The sequence below is a fragment of the Ciona robusta genome, chromosome 6, assembly GCF_009617815.1.
Source record: "Ciona robusta chromosome 6, ASM961781v2".
Classification (NCBI taxonomy): Eukaryota; Metazoa; Chordata; class Ascidiacea; order Phlebobranchia; family Cionidae; genus Ciona; species Ciona robusta.
The window spans coordinates 1,745,367-1,772,203 of NC_143240.1; the positions used below are offsets into that span (position 1 = coordinate 1,745,367).

Consider the following 26,837-nt stretch of genomic DNA (forward strand, 5'->3'; position numbering starts at 1 on the left):
AGAGACGAGCAATCTGATTTAGTTTACCAACACAGAAAACCTACGTTTTGATTATATTTAATTTAGTAGACAGGCATTTGGCAAGTTTTATAATGCAGCACACCTTTATAATTTTATTTAGATTGAATTGTAAGCCACCAGAATTATTAAGCAAGCTATTTAAGCATGGTCAATAGGTGTACCGTAGTTGGATAAAAATATTTGGATAAGGGTACCATCTGTGCATGTTATGATCATGAAGAAGTGGCAAGAAGATCTTCAGGAAGGAAGACTAGTCAAATTTAAACAACGACAAAGGTCTAAAGTTAGACACAACACTTAAGTACGAAGGGAGGCTATCGTGAGTTTGTTTGTATTATACAGTCTTAATTTATAATGTGCTGTATGACCCATTTTTTGACCTTAAGGAAGAGCCTCTGTCCTGCTTTAACAAAAAAAACCTCGAGTAGAAAATGGGTTATGAGCAGCAGGACAGATCAAGGCATAAGCACCTTGAGACAAAAGGCTGATGCTTGTGTTTATCCAATATCCTATATTGTTTTTAAGGACCGGTTTTAAAAGTCCACAACGGACATATCAATTAACTTACTTGTTGTTACTGCGGTGTTGTTTTGCTAGATATGCATAGGCTGTCTTAAAAAACTTCTGTTTTAAGCCAAATACTATTTTCACTCAGCGACTGAGCCAAACTAAACTGTCGGTAAAACTTACTTGTATGCCGCACGTGGTTAAAAGTAACTCCTATCTGTTCAGTCATGCTTAAACAGTTATAAAAAATATAAGATGTTGACAAAATAACCCGAAAAATAAGGTAATTTAACCGGGAATGGTAAATAAACTGTTATTTGATGCAAAAACTACAGCCAGACAGCAAAATCCATTCATAAAACCGTGACGTAACAATGTATTATAATGGGCATTATTCGCGTCAATAGGCCTCCTATTTTCTGAGCAGTTTCGGTGTATTCCTAGGCCGTGTATTGAGTAGGCCATGGTATTGATTACAAATAAGACTACATGATTTATAAAACTTTTCTTGAATACCAACTAAATTTCTGTACACGTTTGCCCTATAACTGCACACTTTCTATTCGACCCTTACTTTATATATCTCTTAACTGTATGCAGGTATAGTTAGTAAGTAATTACAGAACCTATTTTACACCGGTTTTAATATGTTGCAGGGTGGGGGAAGATGGGACGTCTTTAGCACAAAATATCAAAATACTCTGATCGTGTTTTAAACAATTAACAACGGTCTTTAGGAGTCGTTAGCATATACGGTTTAATAATTCTTTGAATGTTCTTTGTTTACCACCCAATAGGACGAGAAAAACATGAAAAGGTATCCCATCTTTCCCCACCCTACTATAACGTCAAACATAACGGTGCTAATTATTCTAAACTGGCAAAGTTACGACCAAAATTCCAGGCCGCCTCGGGCATTAAGAACGCTTATAAAGGAAAACAGAAATGAGTTCACTTTCGTTACGTTGTGCCAAAAAAAAGACGTGTGCTTTTTCACGATGTATATATTAATTTGAACAATGCTCACGAAGTTGGACGATTCTCGTAACGAAAAATAACCTTTAGAATCAAGTGTTACGAAATGCGTAACGGACAAAAAACAAGACAAATGTGTTCTAAAATAGCATTTTCAGTCACTTATATAAATGAAAGCTTAGTGTAATGGACAGTGAACGAATTATAAAGATAGTTTAACACCTATGTTATAAGTTATATAACCTTTTCTAAAGTGCAATAAATGATTTTAATCGTGTGTTTACGTAAAACAAACTGTATATACATTTCTTGAACATAGCCGTATACTGAATATTCGAACGGTAAAACAAAAAAACAAGAAACGGTCGTTGAGATGCGTTATAGATATACATCTTTCGCCGGAATATATCTGAAACTTATCTGGTTTACATTATCTTTTCCGTTTCATTGAGGCGCATTAGCATAGACAGAGGGCTATACGCCATAGGGCATGTTCTTTGGGTTAAATTAATTCAGGTTATGCTCACTTTAGAGTAACATACATCTTATTGTACAAGAAACACATGGCGTATTCATACCTTATGCGCACGGTCATTTTTTTATAACACGGGTGTCGTCTTATACATTGGACAGGCACACATGGTGTATTTATATACCTCATGCTCACTATCAAGTTACAACGTGGGTATCCTTTAATTCACCAGACCAACACACGTGGTGTATTTATACACCTCATGCTCAATATCAAGTTATAACATATAGGAATCTTATACATCAGATACACGTGGTGGATATAAGGTCTCCAAATGAACCACAAGTTCACTGTCGAGTTATAAAACGAGCGACCACCTAAACCGCAAGCTGTAAAGACGATTACACCCCAAAACTGTCAGTGCCAAATTACAACACTTGGTTTAAACACATCGAAACATTTCTCATACGCCTCTCACGCAATTACATGGAACAGATCTCTTAAGAACTACGCCACTCACCCTTTCTCTATAAACAAATGGTAGCCGGCAGTCTAAATTTCTGGTTATTGAAAAAGATTATCATCATACAAGGCACTACCAACCAATAATCCACACCGACGCGTAGGCGTAATAAACTAAATTGCGTCCCTTGAACCGAAATGCTCTTAAAAAAGCACCTAAAAATAAAATCAAATACCAAAGAAGCTTAATAATAAGCGCGCATAGAACGTAGCTATCTATATATCGGCGAAACCTGCAGCGTGACACGCCATTAGACATGAAATTGAGCCAGAGTTGTCCCGTTGCGACAAAAAACGCAGATATAGTATATAGAATACCACATTATATAATAACAAAGCATACTTTATAACGTTGCAGCGTGACACGCCACGGGACCCAAGATTTAGGCCAGAGTTGTCATGTTATCATAAAAAAACGCAGCTAATGTAATACAAAACTGTATAACAAACTTTATATTCTAAAAACACAGATTCCAATATACTGAGTACTTCTCTATATATCTTTACTAAGCTTAGAACTACACAAGTCTTTTCTATCTACCTTTGCAGGAAAATTGCATTGAGCTGTTTGCGACACAGATTCTTGACCAATACAAAAACTACGGAGTGTATAGCACCGTTACACGCCGCGCAAGAAGCAATTATCAGCGAAAACACGCTGTAAGCACACAGCTGCTGTTGTGGAAACACCACTGGTAAATTGGCTGCTAAATCTGTCGCTCGAAAAATGTGAAAAACAGAACTAAAAGGCGTCTTGTAGGCAAAGCTTTACGCCGCTGCTAAATTTGCTGCAAAACCGCCGCTCGAAAATTGTAGAAAACAGAAATAAAGACGTTCATGCGTAGTTTTTACGTCATTATTACTTTGAGACGTATTTTTTCAATGTTTTTTGAGATCTAAGTTACTCGATTTAAGATAATGCAAACAGAATTTGTTTTTTTTAAACACTCATGCACAATTCCTTGTTAATATATGCAAATATATTTTATACGTGTTAATAGTTTAATACAGTAGGCTGGGGAAGGATGGGACACCTGTTTATTCTCCTTTCTCGTCTCATTTGGTAGTAAAACAAAAAACATTTAAAGAATTACAAAACCGTATCCTTACAACTCCCATAAACCGTTGCTAATTTTTTAAAACACGATCAGGATATTTGTATATTATGTGCTAAAGGTGTCCCAACTTCCCCCGCAGTACAATATATTAGTAAACTATTTATTAAAATCTTTGCAACACAATGTGCCGAGTGGCGTCTTATATAGTTTAACAGCCACGCTTTTACCCAGAGTTGTTTTATTTATTTTTAACTTTAACGTGTTTTAACAACTGTCGTTTTTCTATTTCCTTCTCTTTGCTATTTTACTTAATACGACTTGATATGAAATGATAAATACAATTTATGATACAGTAGGGTGGGGGAAGATGGGACACCTTTTAACTCCATTTTCTCGTCCCGTTTAGTAGTAAACAAAGAACATTCAAAGAATCATAAAACTATATCCTCACGACTCCCATAGACCGTTGTTAATTATTAAAAACACGATCAGGATATTTGTATATTATGTGCTAAAGGTGTCCCATCTTCCCCCACCCTACTATATGTTTTATATGTAACATGAGAAATTATAACGTTTGCAAATAATAAATACAACACTTGTTACGGCTATAGAATGTGTACGAAACAAAACATACAATTTTGCTAAATATATTTTCAATGTGAGAAAAAAACGATTTCTATTTATATGCATTATGGTTTAAACTGGTTAGCAATTTCAGCGATTTTTGTCAGAAAGGTGTTTCTATCTTCTGCTGCTTCGCGTGTCCATGCTAGAGCCAGGTGTGTAGGGACTGCCTTGCGGTCTGGAAAATAAGCGGGTTTTGCACTAAAGGGGTGTATAAGTTATGTATCCTCGCATGAAGTGGCAACAACAGTTGTTATAACACAGGTGTTCTGCTTCATACACCTCGTGCCCGCTTTCGAGTTACTATATATAGTAGGGTGGGGGAAGATAGGACACCTTTAGTACATAATATCTAAATATCCTAATCTTGTTTTAAACAATTAACAACGGTCCATGGTAGTCGTGAGGATATAGTTTTATAATTCTTTAAAGGTTCCTTGTTTACTACTAAATGGGACGACAAAATAAAGTTAAAAACTGTCCCATCTTCCCCTTTCCTACTGTATGTAAATTTGTCAGTGTCTTTTGATTTTTTTTGACTTTTTTGAGTGTATGGCTAATAATTCAAACAACCCATAAGTAAATCTAGCAATCATATATAATAAGTTGGGTTGGGGTGGTCTATATTTTCATTCCATTTTTTCGTCCCATTTGGTAGTAAACAAAGAATATTTACAAAATTATATAACCGTGTCTTCACGACTCTAAAAATAGCGTTGTAAATTGTTCAAAACACGATCAGAAAACATGGGATATTATGCGCTAAATCCATCTTACCCCACAGTTTTATATCTAAACATTACGGGCCAAATATGTATGCAAAACGCGGGGCTATACGGGTGTACTTAATCTAGAAATAAATTATCTACACATACCGAACCAAATCCGGCTACTGTTTATTTTTGGCTCGCGAAATTTTACATCGTTAGTAATTTTACAAAACTTTTTAGCGTCGAAAATAGTTTTTAAATCACGTCTATTGAAAAAATGAGATTTTCAAGCGCTGATAAGTATGTATGGCTTCTTAAGGGTGGGGCGGTTTTACCAATCCCGTATTTCTGAGAGCTTAAAACCGATGACTATTATTACATGTACCTACGTCAATATAAATGACAATTTGGTATTTTTTAAATTATAAAAGCTTTTAAGAAGCAATTGGCGTTATAATACTAAACCATTAAGGGCTGACGTCTACACACAAGAAAAATAATGTTTTTCTAAAAAAAATATTTTTTTAATATTTTTTTTTATAAATATAATTAATAATTTTTTCTTGTCATTCCTTCTCGGAAAAGGGGAATTACCCGCCTAAAGCAGCGAATTTATTTTAGTAACAGTTCTGGGAACTGCGACGCATTTTGCCAGCTAGAAAATTACCCATCGCATGACATTTTGATCTATATTCGTATATATGTTATGAGAAATTGCACTGTATTATACATTACGCAATGATATAGTAGAGTGGGGGAAAGATGAGACGCATTTTCATTCTATTTCCTCGTACCATTTGGTAGTAAACAAAGAACATTCAAAGAATTATGAAACTGTATCCTCACGACTCCCATGGACCGTTGTTAATTGTTTAAAACACGATAACAATATATTTGGATATTTTTATGTGCTTAAAGTGTCCTGCATTTCCCCACCCTACTATACATGCCGAGGTTAAATATGGTATAAGATAAATAACCAAAAAAAAACGTTTATTATTCTAAATGGTTGAGGTCCTATAACGTAACACGCCATGAGATATGATTTAGAGTTGTCCCATTACTTAGTTAAAACATTCTATATATTCTACATGGGTGAGGTCTTACTACAAGGCATTCCAAGGGACCTGGGACTTAGGCCAGAGTTGTCCCATTGATTAAAACATTTTATTCTATATGGGTGAGGTCCTACAGCGAGGCACGCGCTATGAAATACAGACAAAAATCCTTAACATTAAGTGCCAACAAATATAAATTCTCCCTCGTAAACACGCCCTAATAAAAATAGATTGGTTTGAGGTGCAAACTGTCATTAAAACGTAAAGCAAATAAAAGTTATGTGGGCATAATACACGCCTGTTACACATGCCTAATGTCAGGACCTTTTTTTACGGCACATTACTTTATAAATACTCGTGCGTAAACTACGCAAATAACAAATAGTTTTTGACATTCTTAAAATTGCCTTGTAGAAATGCGCGTTTTAGCAATGCGTTTTTGGTTAGGGTTGTAAATAGTAAAAATATATAGTAGGTTGGGGTAAGATGGCCCGAACGACTCGTTTTGCTGTTAATTCTATTTCTTTTCGCTATGTTAATTCAATATGACCTTTGGTAATGTAATCCAAGGATAAATAATCATGTAATGTTGAATGGTAGGGTGGGGAAAGATGGGACACCTTTTCAGTTTTTTTTCTCGTCCCATTTGACTCCCATAGGCCGTTGTTAATTTTTTAAAACGGGATCACCATATTTGAGCACTATATGCTAAAGGTGTCCTATCTCCCCCCCCCCTACTTCGTTATAAGCTTTACAGTAATACTAATACCCCATAAGGAACAGCGGGTAGCATTCATGAAACAGCAACGCTGCAATATATAGACATGTTAACCACACTACACAATATGACGTCACACTTACGTATTTCGTGACCCTAAATTGACTGAAAAATGCGACGCGTGTATTTTGGTATATAGAGAAAACATGAAAACGAAAGCCAATACGTTTGTGCATAGCTGAAAGTTATTCCATTGACTAAACACTTTTTGGGTAAAATATTTAATTAGAGAAAAGCGTATTAAAATATTAGTGACCAGGCTTCTTTCTTTCAATTAAAAATGTAAATATGTTTTAACTGTAAGCGTGTTTTAACAACTGTTGTTTTGTCGCTATATTCTGTTTTTCGTTTAAAATATTTTTTAATCTTCACTACTGTCAAAAAAAGTAAACTTTGTTGTTATTATTATGTTGCAAATTTAACAATTGGTCCATTTTTATACATGTTATGGTTTAACCCTAAAATTTGGGCCTATGTAGAAAGCAATATAATGAACCAGAGATTCTGGGTTCAAATCCAGGTCAAGGTTGTAAAATTTTAGCGATTTCACAAAAAAAAATCAAAAAATCTTAAACCTACTAAAACATAACACAACAGCACACTCTGGTGTTTAACTTACCTAAAAAGAACAAGCCACTAGGTTGGGCTAGAGCTGCATCAGAAACACTAAGCCAAACTATAGTATCAGCACCTGCAATTAAATAAAACAGTTACCATAAGAGCTGTTATAAAACTAATAATACAAAAAAAACATATCATAAACATATTGGTGTAATGTCAGTTTTGCAATCTAAAAATGGGATGTTTCCTGCTGTTAGATGTCTATATAAACAAGAAGAGCCAAAGTATATTTTATTCACCACATTAATCAATGAGGTTTCCTATGTTTTACAACTATCAGTGTAACTGTATTTTAACAATGTCACCCAAATTTTACTCTGCTGTTAGGTGTCTTTAAAATCAAGCAGAGCCAAAGTATATTGCATTCATCATTAATCAATGAGGTACCCTATGTTTTACAACTATGAGTTTAACTGTATTTAACAATGTTACCTCAGATTCACTTAAAAAATACCTATAACAAACTACCTTGTTCTGCAGTTCTTAGATTATCCTTCATATATTCATAAAACCCAGGCATTGACGTTCTCACAGCTGGAGTATCAGCCCAACCAGGGTGCATGGCAGAAAAATGAATATCAGGGTGCATTTTGGCCCATTCCTCAGTCAGTATAACCTGCATATAAAAAAGCCCACTGTTAAAAATGAAAATTTAATAAATGAATGTAACTTTTATTTAAGAGGTGGGGCAACGACAGTCATTATACAATTTAAAATTTGAAAACCAATAAAGGATCACTTTTAAAAATGTGAATTAAATGAATGTAACATTAACTTATTCATTTTTGAGTGGTGGGGCAATGACGGTTATTATAAAATTTATATTTTTGAACTACTAAGCACACATTTTAAGACCTTATTTTATGTGTTAAATAAACGAATGTAACCTATTTTGCCCTAGTGGCAGGGCAACAACAGTCATTATAACACAGTTGTTCTGTTTCATATACCTCGTGTCAGTTAACCGTACATTTAATACTGCGTTTTTTTATCTGTTTTAACATTTATATTTATAGGTCTAAATGTATGACTAACAATTTATTTGAATACAATGATAACGGCTATTATTTTCTTTTTTTGCACACCAAAAATAAATGTGTTGCTCATTTTACTAAAAGAAATTAATATTTCATGATTTTAAACAGTAAGCCATGTTTTATGAGCCAACACCAGTCAATTAACTAATTATTTTAACACAGCATATGCCAAATGCATAATACAGTTATTCCGTTACATTTGTTTTACTGTAGTATTCTATAGTAACTATGTCCGGCGCCGTGGCAAAGTGGTTGGTGCGCCTGCCTGTAACCCAGAGGGAATGAGTTCAAGGCTTGTCGCTGCTACCACTGTGGGGGTATGTGTCCTTGGGTAAGACACTTAACGACAATTGCTTCAACCCAGTGGTCACTAATGGGTTGTCTAATTTATCAGCCATACATAAAAAAATCCACAACAAAGATAAACCTCCACAAAGTAACATACATGGTAACTCGTAAGCTGGCACGAGGTGTATAAATACCCGTGTTATCGTTTTCCAGCCACGCAAGGATAAAGTAAGTTACATTCATTCATTCATCTTATATCATAGTACCCAGACAAAAACAAATTACACTGATGGAATTACTTCTATAATCTATATGTCAATACTGCATATACAAAAAGGTACGTAAAAGTAAAACTAAGTAAAACTATTGGCAATCGCCGAAAATGTCAGTTCCCTTGGCATGCCACGCTGTAGGACCTCACCTATATAGATTATTAATGAATACCTGTTGCCGTTTTTGTTGCGCATACGCCATGTCTCCAGAAAACGTTCCTTTCTCAGATTGAAGATCTTTAACATTCAGTTTTTGAGTGTACATTCCTCCAGAACTAACTGTTATCTGCAGTAGGTAAAAAAAATATATATATATAAAAATCTGCATATTTTTTTTACTATAGGTAAACTAAGATGCAATTCTTCTGCTTTTTAAATTGCCAAAATGCTTAACATTTGGTAAATGACTAACTTTATACACTAACTTAATGGACATTGTCTTAACCCAGTGGTCAACAATGGGTTGTTCAAATCACATATGCGTATGGGTTGTCAAAACAAAAAAAGAAAATCTTCAAAAATATATATAATTCTGTAAACATTCTTTGCTTACTACCAAATGGAACGATAAATAATAATGAAAATTTAAACCGTTTTACCCCAACCCACTATATAATACAAATTTAGGAATTTTTTGAAACTTTTACTTACAACTCTTGGCTTAGTAGATTTTAAAAGCAGGGGTACCAGTTCTTGTGTCAGTACATAAGTCCCTACTGTGTTAGTGGCAAAATTAAGCTCAAGGTTTCCAACTTCAGTAGTTTTTCTATCATTGACCATACAGCCAGCATTGTTTACAAGAACATTGAGTTTTTCATGGTTTGAAGAAAAATTCTTGGCGAATTCGTAAACTTCTTTTGTATTGGATATATCGAGCACATGAACTGTTATGTTCTAAAGAGGGAAAAGATTTAGATTTTATGAGTTATATGTCTGTTTTTGTTGTATGTCAGTCGAGTGTTGGTACATATACTGAAATTTTAAAATGCTGGTATATATTATATTGAAAATTGAAAATTTAAGACATAGGTGGCATTAGGAAACTTAATGAAAAAAAAACATTAAATCCAATGTATAGGTTACTGTCGTCTATATAAATTTGGTGTAATGTGCTAAATCTGACCCTTGACAACGACCTCAGCCACATAGAACAGAATATCTATATAGTACTGTGGGGGAAGATGGACCCCATTTAGCACATCATATCCAAATATCCTGATTGTGTTATACACAATTAACAACAGCCTATAGGAGTCGTAAGAATACGGTTTCGTAATTTTTAAATGTTCTTTGTTAACTACAAAATGGGACGGGAAAATAGAACAAATAGGTGTCCCATTTTCCCCACCCTACCATATAATAAATATCATGTATATATATATATATCAAAACCTCTTACAGAATTCCCACTTTCTTTGACTATATCTTCCTTTGCTTGATTTGCACGTTCCAAATTTCTACACACCATGTGGACTTCTCCACCATTTCTAGCAATAGCAATTGCAGCAGCTTTTCCTAAACCACTATTTGCCCCAGTGACCATGAAAACCTGGTCACTTACATCTTTTTTAGTGTCTTCAGGGTTAAAGGATTTTGCTGCCTTTGCATATCCACCACTGTAAAAAAATAATGTTTAAATACTTTAATCTTTAAATTAAATGCGAGTTTTGAATGTCTGTATACTTAAAGACACTGTAGGCCTAGTTAATAAACCTATTTGTATTTTATCAAGGATTTTAAATAAAACACTATGTATATACTGCAAAAAGCAATGACTACATTCTGTAAAATGCAAGCATATTTTAATGTGTTACTATCATGTGTACATTTATATCGCATTGAATGGGCTGCATTCAATTTATTTTTTAAGTTACACTATACATACCATGTATTATGGCAATACTATAACTTTACAATCATATGGTGTAAAAAAAACGATCTGAAATAAAACAACAGCTACTTTACAGTTTCCATAGGCAATTATTTGAGTGTTCAGTATTTGGTTCAAAATCATTGTTAAATACACTTACTTTGTGAATTGAAGACGTCCTTTAATAAAAAACGCTGTTTTCTGGTAAATGCTCATATTGAATCTGCTCTGGCAGTCAAATACAGTCGTCAACGAAGAATATAAGCGATTATAAACATTAATGACACATATTGACAATGTTATATAATCCGCTGTTACGTAAAGGGAAATTCCCTCATATGATCATCACATACAATCGTAAAAATAATATTTACAATTTTAGCTTTTATTAAAACACTTTTTACCTTGATTTTCAATATGCGCAAGCCAAAAACGTGCAACTTACTAGACAAATAAACCTCTTAACTATACTGAGAGTTAACACGCCCTTGATTTATGCACTTTGACGTATAAAAAAAACTGTGTCAAAAGTAGCGAACGAATGTTGTTTTTTAAAGTGCCTATTTGTATACCAATATCTACTTGCATCATTTTAAACTATAATTTATGTTTAAACTTTACATAAACATGCCTGTCTTTCATGCAAACTGGATAATATAACTAGTGCCCTTTAGCGCTTATATTCAGCCATAGAAACGCTCGCATGATGGCGATTTCCAATACTCTATTGACCTTTACATTTGCAGCTAACGCCAGATCAAAAACTGTCTTAATAAGCTGAGTAATGGAGTTAGCTGCTGCAAATGAAGATGAACGGCCGGTCCTGCCGTGGGATCAGTTCTCACAATGGCTTCATTGCGTGTGCGTTGTAACGTTCGACTTAGAACTTGGGCAAGCTATGGAGGTATCTGTAACAGGGTGCTTTCAATAATAAATCTAATAAAATGCCTAAATCTAGTGGCTTAAAACGTACTATTACTATGGTATAATCTGAAATTACATACTTGGTAACTTGTAGGCCGACATGATGACATTTGGTTACCGCGCTTGCGTCTAGTTCAAGAGTTATTGGGTTCCAGACTCGATGCTGCTAGCAATGTTGGCGCATATGTCTTTGGGCAAGACATTTAACAACAATTGCTCCAACCTGTTGGTCCCTTATGGGTTGTCTAAATTGTCAGCCATACCTAATTAATTCCATACATCATTTTGTAAAAATACCTATTAAATAATTAGTACAACGCTACATATGCGTTTTGAACTTATAAGTGGGCACGAGGTGTATGAAACAGAACAGCAATGTTATAACTTTTAAATTTGCCCCACCATGTTACAATAAACAACTAAAAAACAAGTTACATTTATTCCTTTTTAGTTCATGTACCCTACCCATATTGAACTCAGCGATGTAGAAAAAGCAAACATATGTTACCTCGCTTTTCCCGATTCAAATTCTGGCTGTATGGGCGATACACAATACTGGTTCCGTATTCGAAGAAATTCACTTTATAGAACCAACAATAAAGATACTGACTATCAATGCACGAAAGACTGCCCTGTAACACTGCTGGTAAATGTTAAGTGCTACACCATTAGACTGTCTTTAAAGTAGGATATATACTATATTACTATGCATTAGTTGTAGTTTAAATCATACAAAATGGCTGTAAATTTAGAACAACATTGTGTTCCATATGGGTGAGGTCCTATAGCAAGGCTTGTTATAGTCCATGGAGTAATAGACGGGACTATTTATCCTTGGCCAAGCTATAAAGGGAAGATCTCCCTTCCATCCAGTCTGCAGAGTATGGCAGTTCCTGACGAGATCTTGCGCGTGCAAGACGGTTATTTTTTGTGTGCGCGTGTGCTATCATTAAAAATCTGCCTGCAAAGCATGTACATTTTCAAGCCACGTTAGGAAGTCTTACTTAATTTAATACATATTTTTTTCCTTGTTTAATTAATTGGCGTGCATGGGACAAATTGTTGTGTGCATCACCAGTCTGTAAAAAAAATCATGCGTGCACCTGTCATACTCTGCAGTCTGGCCATCCATTAACATTAAAACCTTTGACGACTACCTTCTGGAAGCAGCGAACCTCAAAATCTGGTGAGGTCCATGTGATTGCACCCTGGGTTTCGGGGTAATGGCCAATGTGGCATAGTGTGTGACATGCCCTGCTGTAGAACCTCTCCCACATAGAAAAAAATAAGAATAGAAATATTAACACATTTTTTTCCGTACAGAAAGACGAAACACATTACTACGGTTATGTCTATTTTCGACAAGTTCGAGACAAGACACTGAAAAGAGGTTACTTCCAAAAATCAGTCGTTCTACTCAGCTCTTTGCCATACTTTAACTTTTTCAAAGAAATCTCAGACATCATTGCACCAGAGTATTTTGATAACGGAGTCCCTTGTTTAGAAGCAGGTACGTTTTAAAAAACTAAACTTTTAATAACTTTTTGTTTGTATCTTCGATTCAATAACGATGATTAAAAAATGTTTAAAACAAAAAGACAGGATATAGCGACAAAACAACAATTGTTAAAACATATTTACATTTAATTGGAAGAAAGAAGCGTGGTTGCTACACCTAGCAGACAAACGAGCCATTTATGTTTAATTATTATCAAGTTAAACTTCTAATGGAAACGAAAGGGTGTCTTATATAAATATCACTTACAAAATAACAGTTGTGATAATAACTTATATAAATGATCACCATGTGTGTGAAACAGAACACCCATGTTAGAACAACTGTCATTTCAATTTCAAAATAAACATTTTTTAGTAATTGCAAGTAATATTATATTGTTTCTATTTTCCCAGCTTGTCATGACATTGACAAATGGCCGAGTCCAATACCGGGACAAATCCTTAACCTGCCTTTAATGGGAATGGTTCTACATGTGAGGATACCTACTAAACAAGACAAGCCTGGAACCAATGTACTTGATAACACAGACAAAGTCAGTTTATCTATGTGTTAAATTAAAAGTTACTGAAGCAATAATCTTATGCCTGCTGAAATGTTATGTTTTTGTAAGGAGCTTTTTTACATTTATGTATCAAAAGTTATAGAAACTGTAGGAAAACAATCTTTTTGCTTTCTTGTACTTGATTTAAAAGACGGTTATTTTATGTGTCCAAGGTCCCACAGTCTGGGACACCATGGGACCTGAGATTTAGGCCAAAGTTAGCACATTTTTCTGACACCCAGGGTGCTACAACCCATTTAATGATCACTGGTTTGGAGCAATGTCTGTTAAGTTTTTTGTACAAAATAATCTTATAAAGTGTCCTAATTGTTAGTCAAATTCACAAAAAAATCTCAAAAAATAATCACCCACAAAGTTATATACATGACAACTCAAAAGTGAGCACAAGGTGTATGAAACAGAACACCCATGTTATAACAACTGTCATTTCCCCACTACGCAGGAATAAATAACTTACATACAGATACATCTATAAAATAAAAAGTAACATCTACAAAAATTAACATTGCTTTTTATAGAATCCTGACCGTACACCATTTTCATTATCATCAATACATGAAGTTGATTTATATCAGAACTTATCTGATGTATTGCCACATATACATCTGTTATGGGAGTTAGTACTGATTGGGGAACCTATTGTAGTGATGGCACCTTCTCCTACAGCATGTTCATCTACTGTACTTGCACTTGTATCGTGTATTAACCCATTAAGGTAAGATACATAGGCGCTTGTTTAACCCATACGTTGTGGGATCAAGGCTTAATGCTGCTACTGCTTAAGGGTCAATCTTTTTGAAGTGGGTTTTTAAACCATATAACAGACTGGAGCCAGAACACAGTTGTTGCTATACGTATCGGTTTAAGGCTTTTGCTGCAACCGTTGTAGGCGTATGTGTCTTTGAGCAAGACAGTTAACTGTAATTGCACCAACCCAGTGGTCACTAATGGGTTGTCTAAATTGTCAGGCATACAGAAAATAACACCTCCACAAAATAACAGACGTGGTATCTCTAAGCAGGCACGAAGTGTATGAAACAGAACACCCATGTTATTATGACTGTCGTTTTCCGTCCACGCAAGGATAAAGCAACTTACATTTAATTCAATAGTATGTGTACACAGACTATTTACATAGGGTATCATAACATATTTGTTAACATTGTAAACATTATGTACTTACTGTACAATTAATACTCAATTTAATCTGAATACACATTTCCAGGTATTGTTCAGATTACAGACCCTATTTTACGATCCACGACAGCGAGTTTAAAGAATACACAACTAAAACACAAGCTCCGTAAGTATATACACTAATTAACCACAAAGTTACATACATGGTAAAGCTGGCATGAGGTGTTTGAAACAAAACATCCTTGTTATAACGAATGTTGTTGATCCATCGCGTAAAGATAGTTAATTAAATTACATTCATTTATTCAACACATGAAATAAGGCCGCAAAATGTGGTAATTTAATATTAGAATTGTATAATGACTGTCGTTGACCTGCCACTTAAAGATAAATAAGTTACATTCATTCATCCAATTTGCGTGTTTAACAGTAGTGCCTTACTGGTTGTCTAAAGTGTCAGACAACAAAATAAAAAATTGCCACCAAAAAATCACCTACAAAGTTACATACAAGGTAACTCATTAGCGGACACAAGGTGTATAAAACAGAACACCCATGGTATAACTATTGCCCTAGCCCCGCCACTCAAAGATAAATAAATTACATTCATTCATTCATTCAATGCTACTTTAAGGTTTTTTTGCCCCGCCACGCAAAGATAAACCAGTTACATTTATTTATTCAAATTTCATTTTTTTTACAGGCCTTCTGTAATACTAGGGGTAACAAACCCCTTTTTTACTAAAACGTTTCAACATTGGCCCCACATCGTGCGCGTTCGCGAAGTGGGGTTGGGTAACTACGGGGGTTCAAAACCCACATTAACCCCGAGCGACTCGAAATTGAAAAAATCATACGCAATTAAAACTTTGGATCCGAAAAGTGGAATTTATACGAAATATAAACAGTTTCTAAAAAAGGATAAAAATTTTATAAAAGCATTTACAAAGGTAAGTTTTTGTTTTTTGAATATTCTTTGTGGGACGAGAAAATATACGGAAAAGGTGTCCCATCTTCCCCCACCCTTCTATATCTATACAACCTAACTTATATATTTCCTACAGAGTTTGGTAGAAAACAAAACAAGCACGACACATTCTGCATTACTAAGACGTCATTTCCTTGAGTTAACACAAAGTTTTATCATCCCACTTGAGAGATATCTTGCCAGCCTTATGCCACTGCAGAAGTGTATATCTCCTCTAAAAGTAAGGTTACTGGTTTTCTACTTGTTCTGTAATATACTATGTTAGTGTACTTGTACTCACTGTCATGTTATAACTTGAATGTCTTCATACACCTCTTGCTCACAGTCAAATTATAACATAGTTCTGTTTAAAAACAGCTGTAAAGTCTTTCATTCTGTGCTCATTATAGAGTTATAACATAGGTGTCTTTTTATACACTAAACACGCATGATGTATTCATACACCTCATGCTCACTGTTAAGTTATAACATGGGTGTCTTCTTATACACCGGACACGCATGATGTATTCATACACCTCATGCTCACTGTTGAGTTATAACATGGGTGTCTTCTTATACACCAGACACACATGGTATATTCATACACCTCATGCTCACTGTCAAGTTATAACATGGGTGTCTTCTTATACACCAGACACACATGGTATATTCATACACCTCATGCTCACTGTCAAGTTATAACATGGGTGTCTTCTTATACATCAGACACACATGGTGTATTCGTACATCTCATGATCACTGTTGAGTTATAACATGGGTGTCTTCTTATACACCAGACACACATGGTATATTCATACACCTCATGCTCACTGTCTGAATATAACATATTTAGGCTGATCGAAATCTTACCCTAATGTTTTTACTCTAATTTATTCTGTTTTTACCCTACATAATTTACTGTACATATTCTCAACAGGCCCCTCCAACTTTGAAACCATTTCGTCCGAATGATTTCATTCAAACGGTTGAAAACAACGGGCCACAGTTAACCTCTGGTACCAGAGGAGACTGGATTGGATTATACCGAAGATTTATGAGAAGCGCGAATTTTGAACACTGGCTTGAAAGAAGGAAAGTGGAAATGGAAATGAAACTCGTCTCTCTGCATATGACAGCGCTGAGCGAAACGGTAAGAAAAAAAATCAAAATTTTTTGCATTTTTTAAATTTTGTTTAACTTTTATTGGTAACTTATTTTTTATTAGTTGTATTGTGGACATAGGATTTAGGGTAAATTGGGCTAAAAAATGATGGTGTCTTCTATTTCATATGGAAAAGGTCCTTAAGGACATAATTTTTGGGCCAAATATATGTTGTTTTCTATTCTATATGAGTGAGGACCTAGGATTTAGGGTAAATTTGGTCCAAAAATGTTTTTTTAATGTACAGTATACACAAATAATGTCTAATATCCCAACACACAGGATTTAATGGCTTGGTGTCAGGACAAAAGTGAAGTAGAAGTCGTTGACATGATTCTAAGAATACGGCAAAAAATTTCCCTTGTAAAATCGCATAAGATAGATGTATCAAATATAACAGTGGACCAGCTATCAGAACAAGTTACTAACATCACTAAAACTTTACCTTTAGATTTACAAGGTATTTTATCGAAATAGGAGTTTGATTTTATCCACTTTTCTACCCTTTAGTTTTATTTTTCCAAGTGTTTTTTTTTCATTTTTAGCTAAAATTGTCATTTTTTTGGCATTTTAATTGTCTTGAGTTTTAAAATTATATAATACTTAGGGCACTGCCTGTTTTTGTGGAGAAAATAGTCTGTTTTTTGCTTTTTATTTTAAATTTTTCTAAAAATTTTGTTGTGTACTTCACGCAAATTTTGGTAATTCTTGTTTTAAAACACTGGTAACTACTATGTTTATGACATCATATATAAACCATTGTTTTGTGCAATAGTGCTTATTGTTTTACAAGTTAAATTCTATGTTGTATGTGTGTATGCATTTTCATATGGTAACTGTATGTTCTAAAATTTAGAATCTAAATTAATAGGTAAAACTTTTAGGTGTAATATAAATAATATGAAATACATGATAAACGCATACTCCAATTACGTAAAATAAAATAGAAAATGCTTTTGCAACAATATAGAGAAAAAAATAGGAGTCTTATAATATGACCATATTTATAAATGCACTTGAAAAATATTACCTCTAAAAACGGCCTGGACTGTAACTATAGTACTGTGGGGTAAGATGGATACCTTTAGCACAAAATATCCCATATTTTCTGATCTGGTTTTTAACAATTGTTAACGCTCTTTTGCGGAGTTGTAAGAATATGGTCATATAATTATGTAAATATTTTTTGTTTACTACCAAATGAGAGAAAAAAAATATGTCACATCTTACCCCACCATAATATATATATATTAAAAACCCAATATTTAATTTAAGCCCATACTGGACTTAAAAATGAACTTAGAATATAGCTGTTTTGCAGCATTTTAATAAATTTGCAACTTAAGCCAAAATGCATGGCGGCACGCTTTGCCGTATATTTTTTGCGAATTTTACTCTGCTTTGCGTTTTCTTCAAAAACTGTATCATGAAATTGAAAATAAAAGTTTTTACGATGAGAACTTATTTATTAACAACTGCAGTATTAAATTGCACGGTTTATTTGTAAGATAAGACTAAAGTACAGACAGCGATTTGAATTTGTGAAAAATCGTATTTTTAATATGACAAAAACAGTTGTGCATAACAATAAATTTAATGTGCACAAAATAACCAGGCACAAAATGATCCTACTGTGCATATAGATACCTTTGCAACACTTTTATAGCATGTTATACAACTATACTGTGCTACAAGACACAGTAGCATATAACATAAAGCATCATATACCATTACTTCTCAATCCTTTATAACTTTAACAACAAAAAAATTATTTTTAAAAACGAAATTTCATATAAAAAAAAATTTGAACCCAATTTTTAAAACTAAATGTTATATAATGATTTAACTAGTATAGTATTATTAAAAGGTTTTGACCACTATTGTAGGCGACTCAACCAAATCAAATGTTACTAATGGGTTGAGAAGCATAGATATATAGTCCAATACCTATAGGCACCAAACTTTTTAAAACGCAGGGGAGGCAGGGATAGTTAGACATGCAAATTTTTATAAAAAAAAACTAATTTTTTAGTTGTATTGTTTACTGATTATTGCAGTGTAAAAATTCTGGGGTAAGTCTGCCTACCCTGCCACCCCAGGTTTGGCACCCATGCTATTACCACAATTGTTTAGAAAATCATGTTTTATCCATAAAAGACAAGTATGCAAAGGCACCTATTTTTGTATAGGATCGAAAATACAGCTACAATGTTTACAAATACAGTAGTAACAGTTTGCACTGCGATGCGGGAAACATAAGTTTCACAAAAGTAATTTTGCAATTCATTCAAAAAAGACAGAATATTTTAACACTGATTCAGCAAAAAGATTTTCAAAACCTTATCAAAGCTTGTATCTCTTAATATACAAAACTTTTTCACGATCTGTTTTTGACAGAAGTGTTTTTTTCCATCATTAAATGACTTTAAACGGTAACAAATCTCGCAAGTAAAGTTTGGCGCCGTTTTTCCGCTACATCCATTTGGTTTTCAATGTCACCACGCTGGTATTCTCCAGCGTGTTCTAATTTCCAAGCTAAGCCCTCGATTTCAACTTCCAGCTGGGCTTGTTGGTATTCAAATAACGCCTTTTCGGGGCCAGTTTCGGCGTAATATACCAAAGGGTATGTGTATTGTAGAGTATAACGACACTGTGTGTAAAAAACCTATTTATACATCGTGTATAAAAAACCATTTAGATACTTTTGCAAACTGTTTTTTTACTTTTGCAAATAAACAAACAAAATCAATTTTACTTTTAAATGCCCTGCATTGTGTATATAAGTTTTTAAATTTAAACGCGTAATTTCATAATTCTCCCAGAATGTACTATGCTGTAATCAATACAATAAAATCAAGGCATAGGCACCAATCTTTATTAATTGCAGGGTGGGCAGTGATAGTTAGACACACCTTGTAAATTTTTGGGCCATATTTGTGTAATGTTTATAAAACAGAAAATTCCAGGGTTGGCCTGCCCACCCTGCCACCCCAGGTCTGGCGCCTATGACCTAAAGTAACCTTTTAATATGGTTTACTCGCTGTCACATGTTGTGTATATTTGCCTTATCAGCATAATTAAGCTTACTTTAAATCCCTGTTTCCCTTTAAATATTTTATATAATAAATACTGAGTAGAGTTTTTGCATGCCTTGCATTTTAGTTACAGTGTTTTAATATACACTCAATTTAATTTTTTTTACATTTTACCCACACTTTTACCATTTAGCACTATTAAATTCTAGAAAACATATTTTTAAACCTATTCTATTCTATATGAGCAAGGTCCTACGGAGAGGCATGCCATGTGACCTAAAATTTAGACCACAGTTGTCCCATTACCTCAACACCTAAACATTTTTAGCAAAAAATTTTTTTTAATATAAATTTGAAAAAAAAAATATTATATCTATTTTAAAATAATAACAATTTTTTACCTGTGCCAATAGTTCTCCAGCTCTTAGTAGATATTGCCAGTCTATCCAAGTACCTTGGTTGCTGTTAACCTTCTCCTCTATCTGTGTTTGTATTCGGGATCTTGCCTGAGCTTCTAAGTGCAAACTACGGTCGTGGTTTTCCCACTGTTGGAAAAAAGGAAAAGTTTTAGTGCGAGTGGTGTATTGCCAGCGCTGTGGGGTTAGTGCGCTTGCTTGTAACCCAGAGGTAATGGGTTTAGGCCTCATCGCTGCTACCAATGTTGGCGTATGTGTCCTTTGGCAAGACACTTAACGGCAATTGCTTCAACCCAGCGGCCACTAATGGGTTGTCCAAATTAACATCATACATAAAAAAAAAATTTCGTCCCATTTGGTAGTAAACAAAGAATTATGAAACTGATCCTCACGACTTCCATAGACTGCTGTTAATTGTTCAAAACTAGAAAAGGATATCTGGATATTATGTGCCAAAGGTGTCCCATCTTCCCCACCCTACCATATATATTAAAGCACCACTCAAACTAATAAACAAAAACCGTACCCTTTGAAAATAAAACAGATATTTTTTCAGAGCTTCTCTAGCTTGCGTTTGCGAGTTTTTGGAAGCGATTCTTGGATTTTCTTTGTAGCGACTGCATTCGTAGTATGAGTTGCCGTGGTTTTTCCAATCTCCTAGGCACATCCAACAAAAATCTGAAGAAAAACAAGAGCTATGTTCTACTACTGATTTTGGCTTACTGTATGTTACAAAAAATAAGTTAAGTGGAAATTTCTACAGTTGTAAAACACAAATGATCAAAATAATTTAAGTGGAAATTTCTACAGTTGTAAAACATTAAGCTGTTTAATACAATAATCAACTAAAAATGTTAGAAATTAATAATAGAAATTTTAATTTAAGGTCAAAGCCTTCAATAGGTTGGAGACATGGCCTGTTCAGCTTTTACACAAACATACATAAAGTTATAGTATGTTAGGATAAGATGGTGGTTGTTATTATTATACTTTATTGGCCCATTTGGTAGTTAAGAAAAAATATTTACAGAATTATATAACCATATCCTTACGACCCCCAAAAAGTGTAACGGTATCCATCTTACCCCACAGTAATATACCAGATATTTAATAAAAATAATAAAAACAAAGAACTCACTGTGTGAACATTTTGAACATTTCTGAAAAACAAAATAAAGAATTTTAGTAACTTGTAAAATGTTTTGGGATAAACGCTAAACCACTCTGACCTAATAAAAAGCAATTTAAATTCAATTATGACGTTTATCCTATTTTGATGACATGTAATACACCTTGCAATTTTATAAAATTGTACCCTTGTTTATTAATTGGGGCATGGTGGCGTTTTAAAAAATATATCGAAAAAAAATAGTACAGCACCATAGCTCAGTGCATAAAAATCTGTGTTTTATGCTTAATCATGACAGGTGTATGTGTCCTTGGGCAAGACACTTAATGGACATTGCTCCAACCCAGTGGTCACTAATGGGCTGTAGCACTCTGGGTGTACATTTCAGAAAAAGGCAGTTTGCTCTAGCTATTTAAAATAACCAAATAATGACCTAAATCTCCTTATAAATAATTCAGTAATAAAGTAGTTTGAATTTCGCTTAATTTAATTTGTAGAAACGCAGTTATGTTTAACATGATTATTTTATAGGCAATAACTTAGAGTATAAATGTACATACAGTTACTCAGCTACAGTAGTTAAAATAAATAGAAAAAAAATAAAATACTTACAATGTGATTGCATCCGCCATTTTTTTCAATGCAAATGTGACATTTGGGACACTAAACGAAAAAATGTGTTGGATATGCAGAGCCAAGCTGTATCTTATTATATATAACTTTATTTTAAAACTAGCGCATCGATATTCTAAATAACACATGAAATGCAAAGGCCCATTCCATTCTATATGGGTTAGGTCCTATGTAAAAAAGACCTGGGATTTATGAGTTATAGTGAGGGAGATGGGACACCTATGCCTCTATTTTCTCGACCCATTTAGTAGTAAACAAAGAAAATTCAAAGAATTATAAAACCGTGTCCACACGACTCCCATATAGACCCTTGTTAAATGTTTAAAACACGATCTGGATATTTGGATATTATTTTCTAAAGGTTCCCCGTCTTCCACTACCCTACTACATTAAAATTTTATTTTTTTAATTTAACTACCAGTATATTACCAATACCAACTGTTCACACATTTTACTAATCTTTAACGCCCTTTAATTTAAACAGCACAGCCAAGCTGTATCTCTAGGTGTTAAATAAAGGTGTAACAAACCACAGTAAATGGCACTTACATCCTTAGTATTAGCACTTATGTAGTTGGCAGTTTCTGAGTCATCGGCACATTTTGTCAACCATTTTTTAATCGTTTCACAGTTTGTTGGTATGTGTGGTGGGGTCCCGCATTCAAAACTGGATAAATTTACTGTTAAACCTATTATATATATATATATATATATAGACTGGTTGTTTTTTTTCTAAAATTAAAAAATATGTATTAGTAGTTCATTAAAGCGCCATCGCTAAGTGGTTAGCTCATAAAACTGTAAGTATTTACAGTTAAATCTAATATATATAGTACAAAAAAAATTGCCCTTATTTTTTAGTGTGTAATATTTTTAATACAAAAAATATGTTAAAAGTACCTAATTATAACGCCATGCCAAAGCGATTAGCTCGTAACAATGTCAAAATTTACAAAATTTACAAAAAAATTGAACCTATTTTTAGTGTGTTTTAAACTGAAATAACCATACAAAAAATATTATATTACAAGTAGTTAATTACAGCGTGTTGCAAAGTGGTTAGCTCATGAAACTGTAGCAATAATATTGCAAAACTTTAAACTTTTTAACACAGTAGCAAAGATTAAATTAATTAAAAGAAATATTTTTTTAACACAACATATTTATAATTTTAAAACACAATTTAAATCAGCGTTTCTTAAACTGGGGTAAATTCCCAGTATTTAGAGGGTAAATGAGCTACCAATTGAATTTCACATCAGTTCAACTGATATAATTAGTTGTTTTCGCTTTTCAATAAACGGAGCGCCATATTACATATTGGGGGTAAATCTGATAAGCATGTTTGTTAAAACATACAAAAAAGTTTAAGAACCACTGATTTAAATAACTTATCATCCTCGCATGGTGGGGCAATTCAATGACAGTCGTTATAACACCGATCTGGTCACTGTGCAACAGCGGAAAATATTTTTATCATTTTTAAGAAAATTCCAACTCACCAAAAGGCAGTCTTGCAGGTTAGGCATTGCACCTTTCTCGGTTTAGGTTTTTCCCCATATATGACGCTTGTACAGTCGACCCCAGGACAAAAACGTAACTGGTAATGTGAGGATACTGATATCCTGAACAAATGGGTCTTGTATGCAGTTTCTAAGGGAGAATCTTGGTTCACAGGGTAGAATTGCTTCACAAAATCAGGATGGCAAAGTAAGGTACACTCAGGCTCCATGCAAGGAATGCCTAGAAATATAAAAGAATGTAAGTTTTTGTTCTTGTGTGGTGGGGCAACGACAGTTGTTATAACATGGTGTTTTGTTCATACACCTTGTGAAACAATAAGAACGAATGTAAGTTTTTGTTCTTTCGTGGTGGGGCAACAACAGTCGTTATAACATGGGTGTTCTGTTTCATACTCCTCGTGCCTGCCTATGAGTTACAACATAATATGTAACTATGTGGGTGATTTTCAGATAAATTAATAATTTAGGTGGTTTTAGATATGTATTTCTGTTACTTATACATAATTTATAATAATTAAACTGTACAGAAAACTAGTAAAATGTACAAATATAAAATCACACTAAAAAGGTATATGTGTCCTTGGGCAAGGCACTTTTAAATGGACATTACTCCAACCCAGTAAATAATAATAGGTTTTAGCACTCTGGGTGTCGAGAAATGGACCTACTACTCTATTCTAAATCTAAGGTTCTATTGCATGACATGCTGCATGACCTCACCCATTTAGAATAAAATGAAAATATTAAAACACAATAGTGTATTGAATGACTGAATGAATGAATGTAACTAACTTTATCCTCGCGTGGCCGGAAAAAAACAATTGTTAAACACGAGTGTTCTGTTTCCTACACCCCAAACCAGCTTACGAGTTACCAAGTATGTTACTTTGTGGGTGATTATTAAAATCACATTATATATATATACCTTGCGACATGCCATCTTTTACAGCAAACATCATGTGTTGTTTCCAGCACCCATCACAAAACTGATGTCCACAATTTAAAGCCAGCAATTTACTGCGATGTAAAGTCTCCAAACAAACCCCACAAACTTTAGGTCGCGAAGATTTTACTTTTTCGATTGATTTTGAATTTGTGGCATTTTGTAAACCACTCTCTTCAAAAAGTGCTGTCTTTTCAGAAGCAATGTTGATTCTAGGAAAATAGTTGTGTGTCACTGTAATATATATGCCTTTTTTCTTAGCGTAAATTCCCCCGCAAAAAATTTGGCTTGTTTGTCTTATACAGTCTACTATATAATGAAAAATACATCTAGTTAGGGCACTTGCCTCTAGATTAGAGGATACGAGTTCAAAGCTCAAAGCTGTCACCTGTGTGAGGCAATTGCTCCAAATACACACACACACATATATATGAGAATGTTTTGGTCCATAACCAACACATTACACACCTTATATTAAGACATTAATACACACAATGTATGTCCTACGACTCCTACCTTGTTTTTATAACAGCGAGCTTCCATTTAGAAGCTTGTAACACAAGTCTAGACATAGCTGGCGTAATACTAAGCACCACTGATGCTTTGTCGCAATCTTTCCATAAAAACTCATTCGTTTCGCTTACAGTCATAGTTTTACTGCTGAAATGCTCCAATTCTTGAATTAATTTCCTGAAAATAATAAGATGATGTCACGTTAAAAAATCTATAACCATTGAAAATTAACTCAAAATTTAAAAAAATATTGGCAACTAATTTGGCAGTGGACATAGGGTACACTTATTGACAACTATGCCTAAAAGACCCAGTTTTCTTACCAATAAAAATAAACTAGTAAAATAGTCTGCAGTCAGTTTTGACTCAATTATTGCCAAAAAAAAGAAGTTGCTATAACATAAATTTTAATCAGATAATGAGGGTATAAAAATTATATATAATATAACTTGCTTATCCTCTCATGTTAGGGCAATACCAGTCATTATAACACAGCTGTTCTGTTTCAAACACCTCGTGCCCGTTTATGAATTACCACATATGTAACCAATTATTGCTTGGTGTTACATAAGCGGTAACACGTAAGCTGACACGAGGTGTATGAAACAAAACGCCCTTATTATAAAATCTATTGTTTTCCGGCTAGGCGAGGATATATCAAGTTATCCTCGCCTAATATAATAATATTTTGGGGAAAAATTACTGATGTCCATTCCACACCTTATGCCCGCTTAAGGGGCTACAACATATTTAACTAACTCGTACTTGATGTCATTATTATTCCACATCATTTTCCCGGCGCGTGAGGATAAAGCAAGTCACATTCATAACTTTGTGAGTAAAGTTAGCCTATTTGATGCCGTTATTATTCGATGTTGAGTAACTGGTAAGCGGGCAGAGGTGTATGAAACAGAACACCCATGTTATTACAACGACTATCATTTTCCCGGCGCGTGAGGATAAAGCAAGTCACATTCATAACTTTGTGAGTAAAGTTAGCCTACTTGATGTCGTTATTATTCGATGTTGAGTAACTGGTAAGCGGGCAGAGCTGTATGAAACAGAACACCCATGTTAATATAACGACTGTCGTTTCCCGGCCACGCGAGGATAAAGCAAGTCACAATCATAAATTTGTGAGTAAAATTACTTGATGTCATTATTATTCGACGTTGAGTCTCCATCTTCCTCCTCACTGTCGGCAAAATCATCCTCGTTGTTGTTGTAATAATTATTGATGTCTTCTTCGTCATCTTCATAATCATCAGAACAATCGTCATCGCTTACTCCAACATCTTCTTCATTGCTCATATTGAAAGATCAGAAAAATATGACAGATTTGTGTTTTTTTTAATCTAGGCTATATATACAATGTGAAAACGTAGGCTAAACTATTGCTAATTAAAAATAACAACATTGAATTGGCAAAAGATGACATATTTGTTTATAAAGTCGAATATACACAATATGGATAAAAAATATCTCAAACATGCGTATTTTTAAGTATACAAAGTAATATAACTAAACAAAAAAATAAATCATTAATTTACATAGTTAG

At 34.0% G+C, this 26,837-nt stretch overlaps 3 protein-coding genes across 4 annotated transcripts; 1 reads left to right on the forward strand and 2 right to left on the reverse strand.

The window, feature by feature from the left end:
• Window positions 1-3,335: 3,335 nt before the first annotated feature.
• Window positions 3,336-11,390, reverse strand: LOC149734793 (dehydrogenase/reductase SDR family member 12-like). Its single transcript, XM_089879474.1, has 7 exons — window positions 10,977-11,390; window positions 10,346-10,562; window positions 9,598-9,840; window positions 9,119-9,232; window positions 7,818-7,965; window positions 7,348-7,419; window positions 3,336-4,360 (listed from the first exon to the last, which is right to left on the reverse strand). Exons 1-7 carry the CDS (start codon window positions 11,030-11,032, stop codon window positions 4,248-4,250), a joined length of 963 nt encoding a protein of 320 aa, XP_089735600.1. The 5' UTR covers window positions 11,033-11,390; the 3' UTR covers window positions 3,336-4,247.
• Window positions 11,391-11,532: 142 nt separating this feature from the next.
• LOC149734794 (protein DENND6A-like) lies at window positions 11,533-18,547 on the forward strand. Its single transcript, XM_089879460.1, has 10 exons — window positions 11,533-11,720; window positions 12,192-12,386; window positions 13,064-13,250; window positions 13,652-13,791; window positions 14,340-14,536; window positions 15,047-15,124; window positions 15,662-15,908; window positions 16,023-16,166; window positions 16,863-17,075; window positions 17,370-18,547. Exons 1-10 carry the CDS (start codon window positions 11,601-11,603, stop codon window positions 17,562-17,564), a joined length of 1,716 nt encoding a protein of 571 aa, XP_089735586.1. The 5' UTR covers window positions 11,533-11,600; the 3' UTR covers window positions 17,565-18,547.
• Window positions 18,533-26,711, reverse strand: LOC149734795 (E3 ubiquitin-protein ligase ARIH2-like). Of its 2 annotated transcripts, none has more exons than XM_089879462.1 (10): window positions 26,430-26,711; window positions 25,283-25,456; window positions 24,749-24,978; window positions 23,803-24,043; window positions 22,850-22,967; window positions 22,280-22,330; window positions 21,677-21,698; window positions 21,065-21,216; window positions 20,524-20,667; window positions 18,533-19,737 (listed from the first exon to the last, which is right to left on the reverse strand). In XM_089879462.1, exons 1-10 carry the CDS (start codon window positions 26,588-26,590, stop codon window positions 19,513-19,515), a joined length of 1,518 nt encoding a protein of 505 aa, XP_089735588.1. In that variant the 5' UTR covers window positions 26,591-26,711; the 3' UTR covers window positions 18,533-19,512. The 2 variants fall into 2 exon arrangements, with proteins under 2 accessions (XP_089735588.1, XP_089735589.1); XM_089879463.1 differs by lacking the exon at window positions 26,430-26,711 and adding an exon at window positions 26,045-26,085.
• Between the last annotated feature and the right edge of the window lie 126 nt (window positions 26,712-26,837).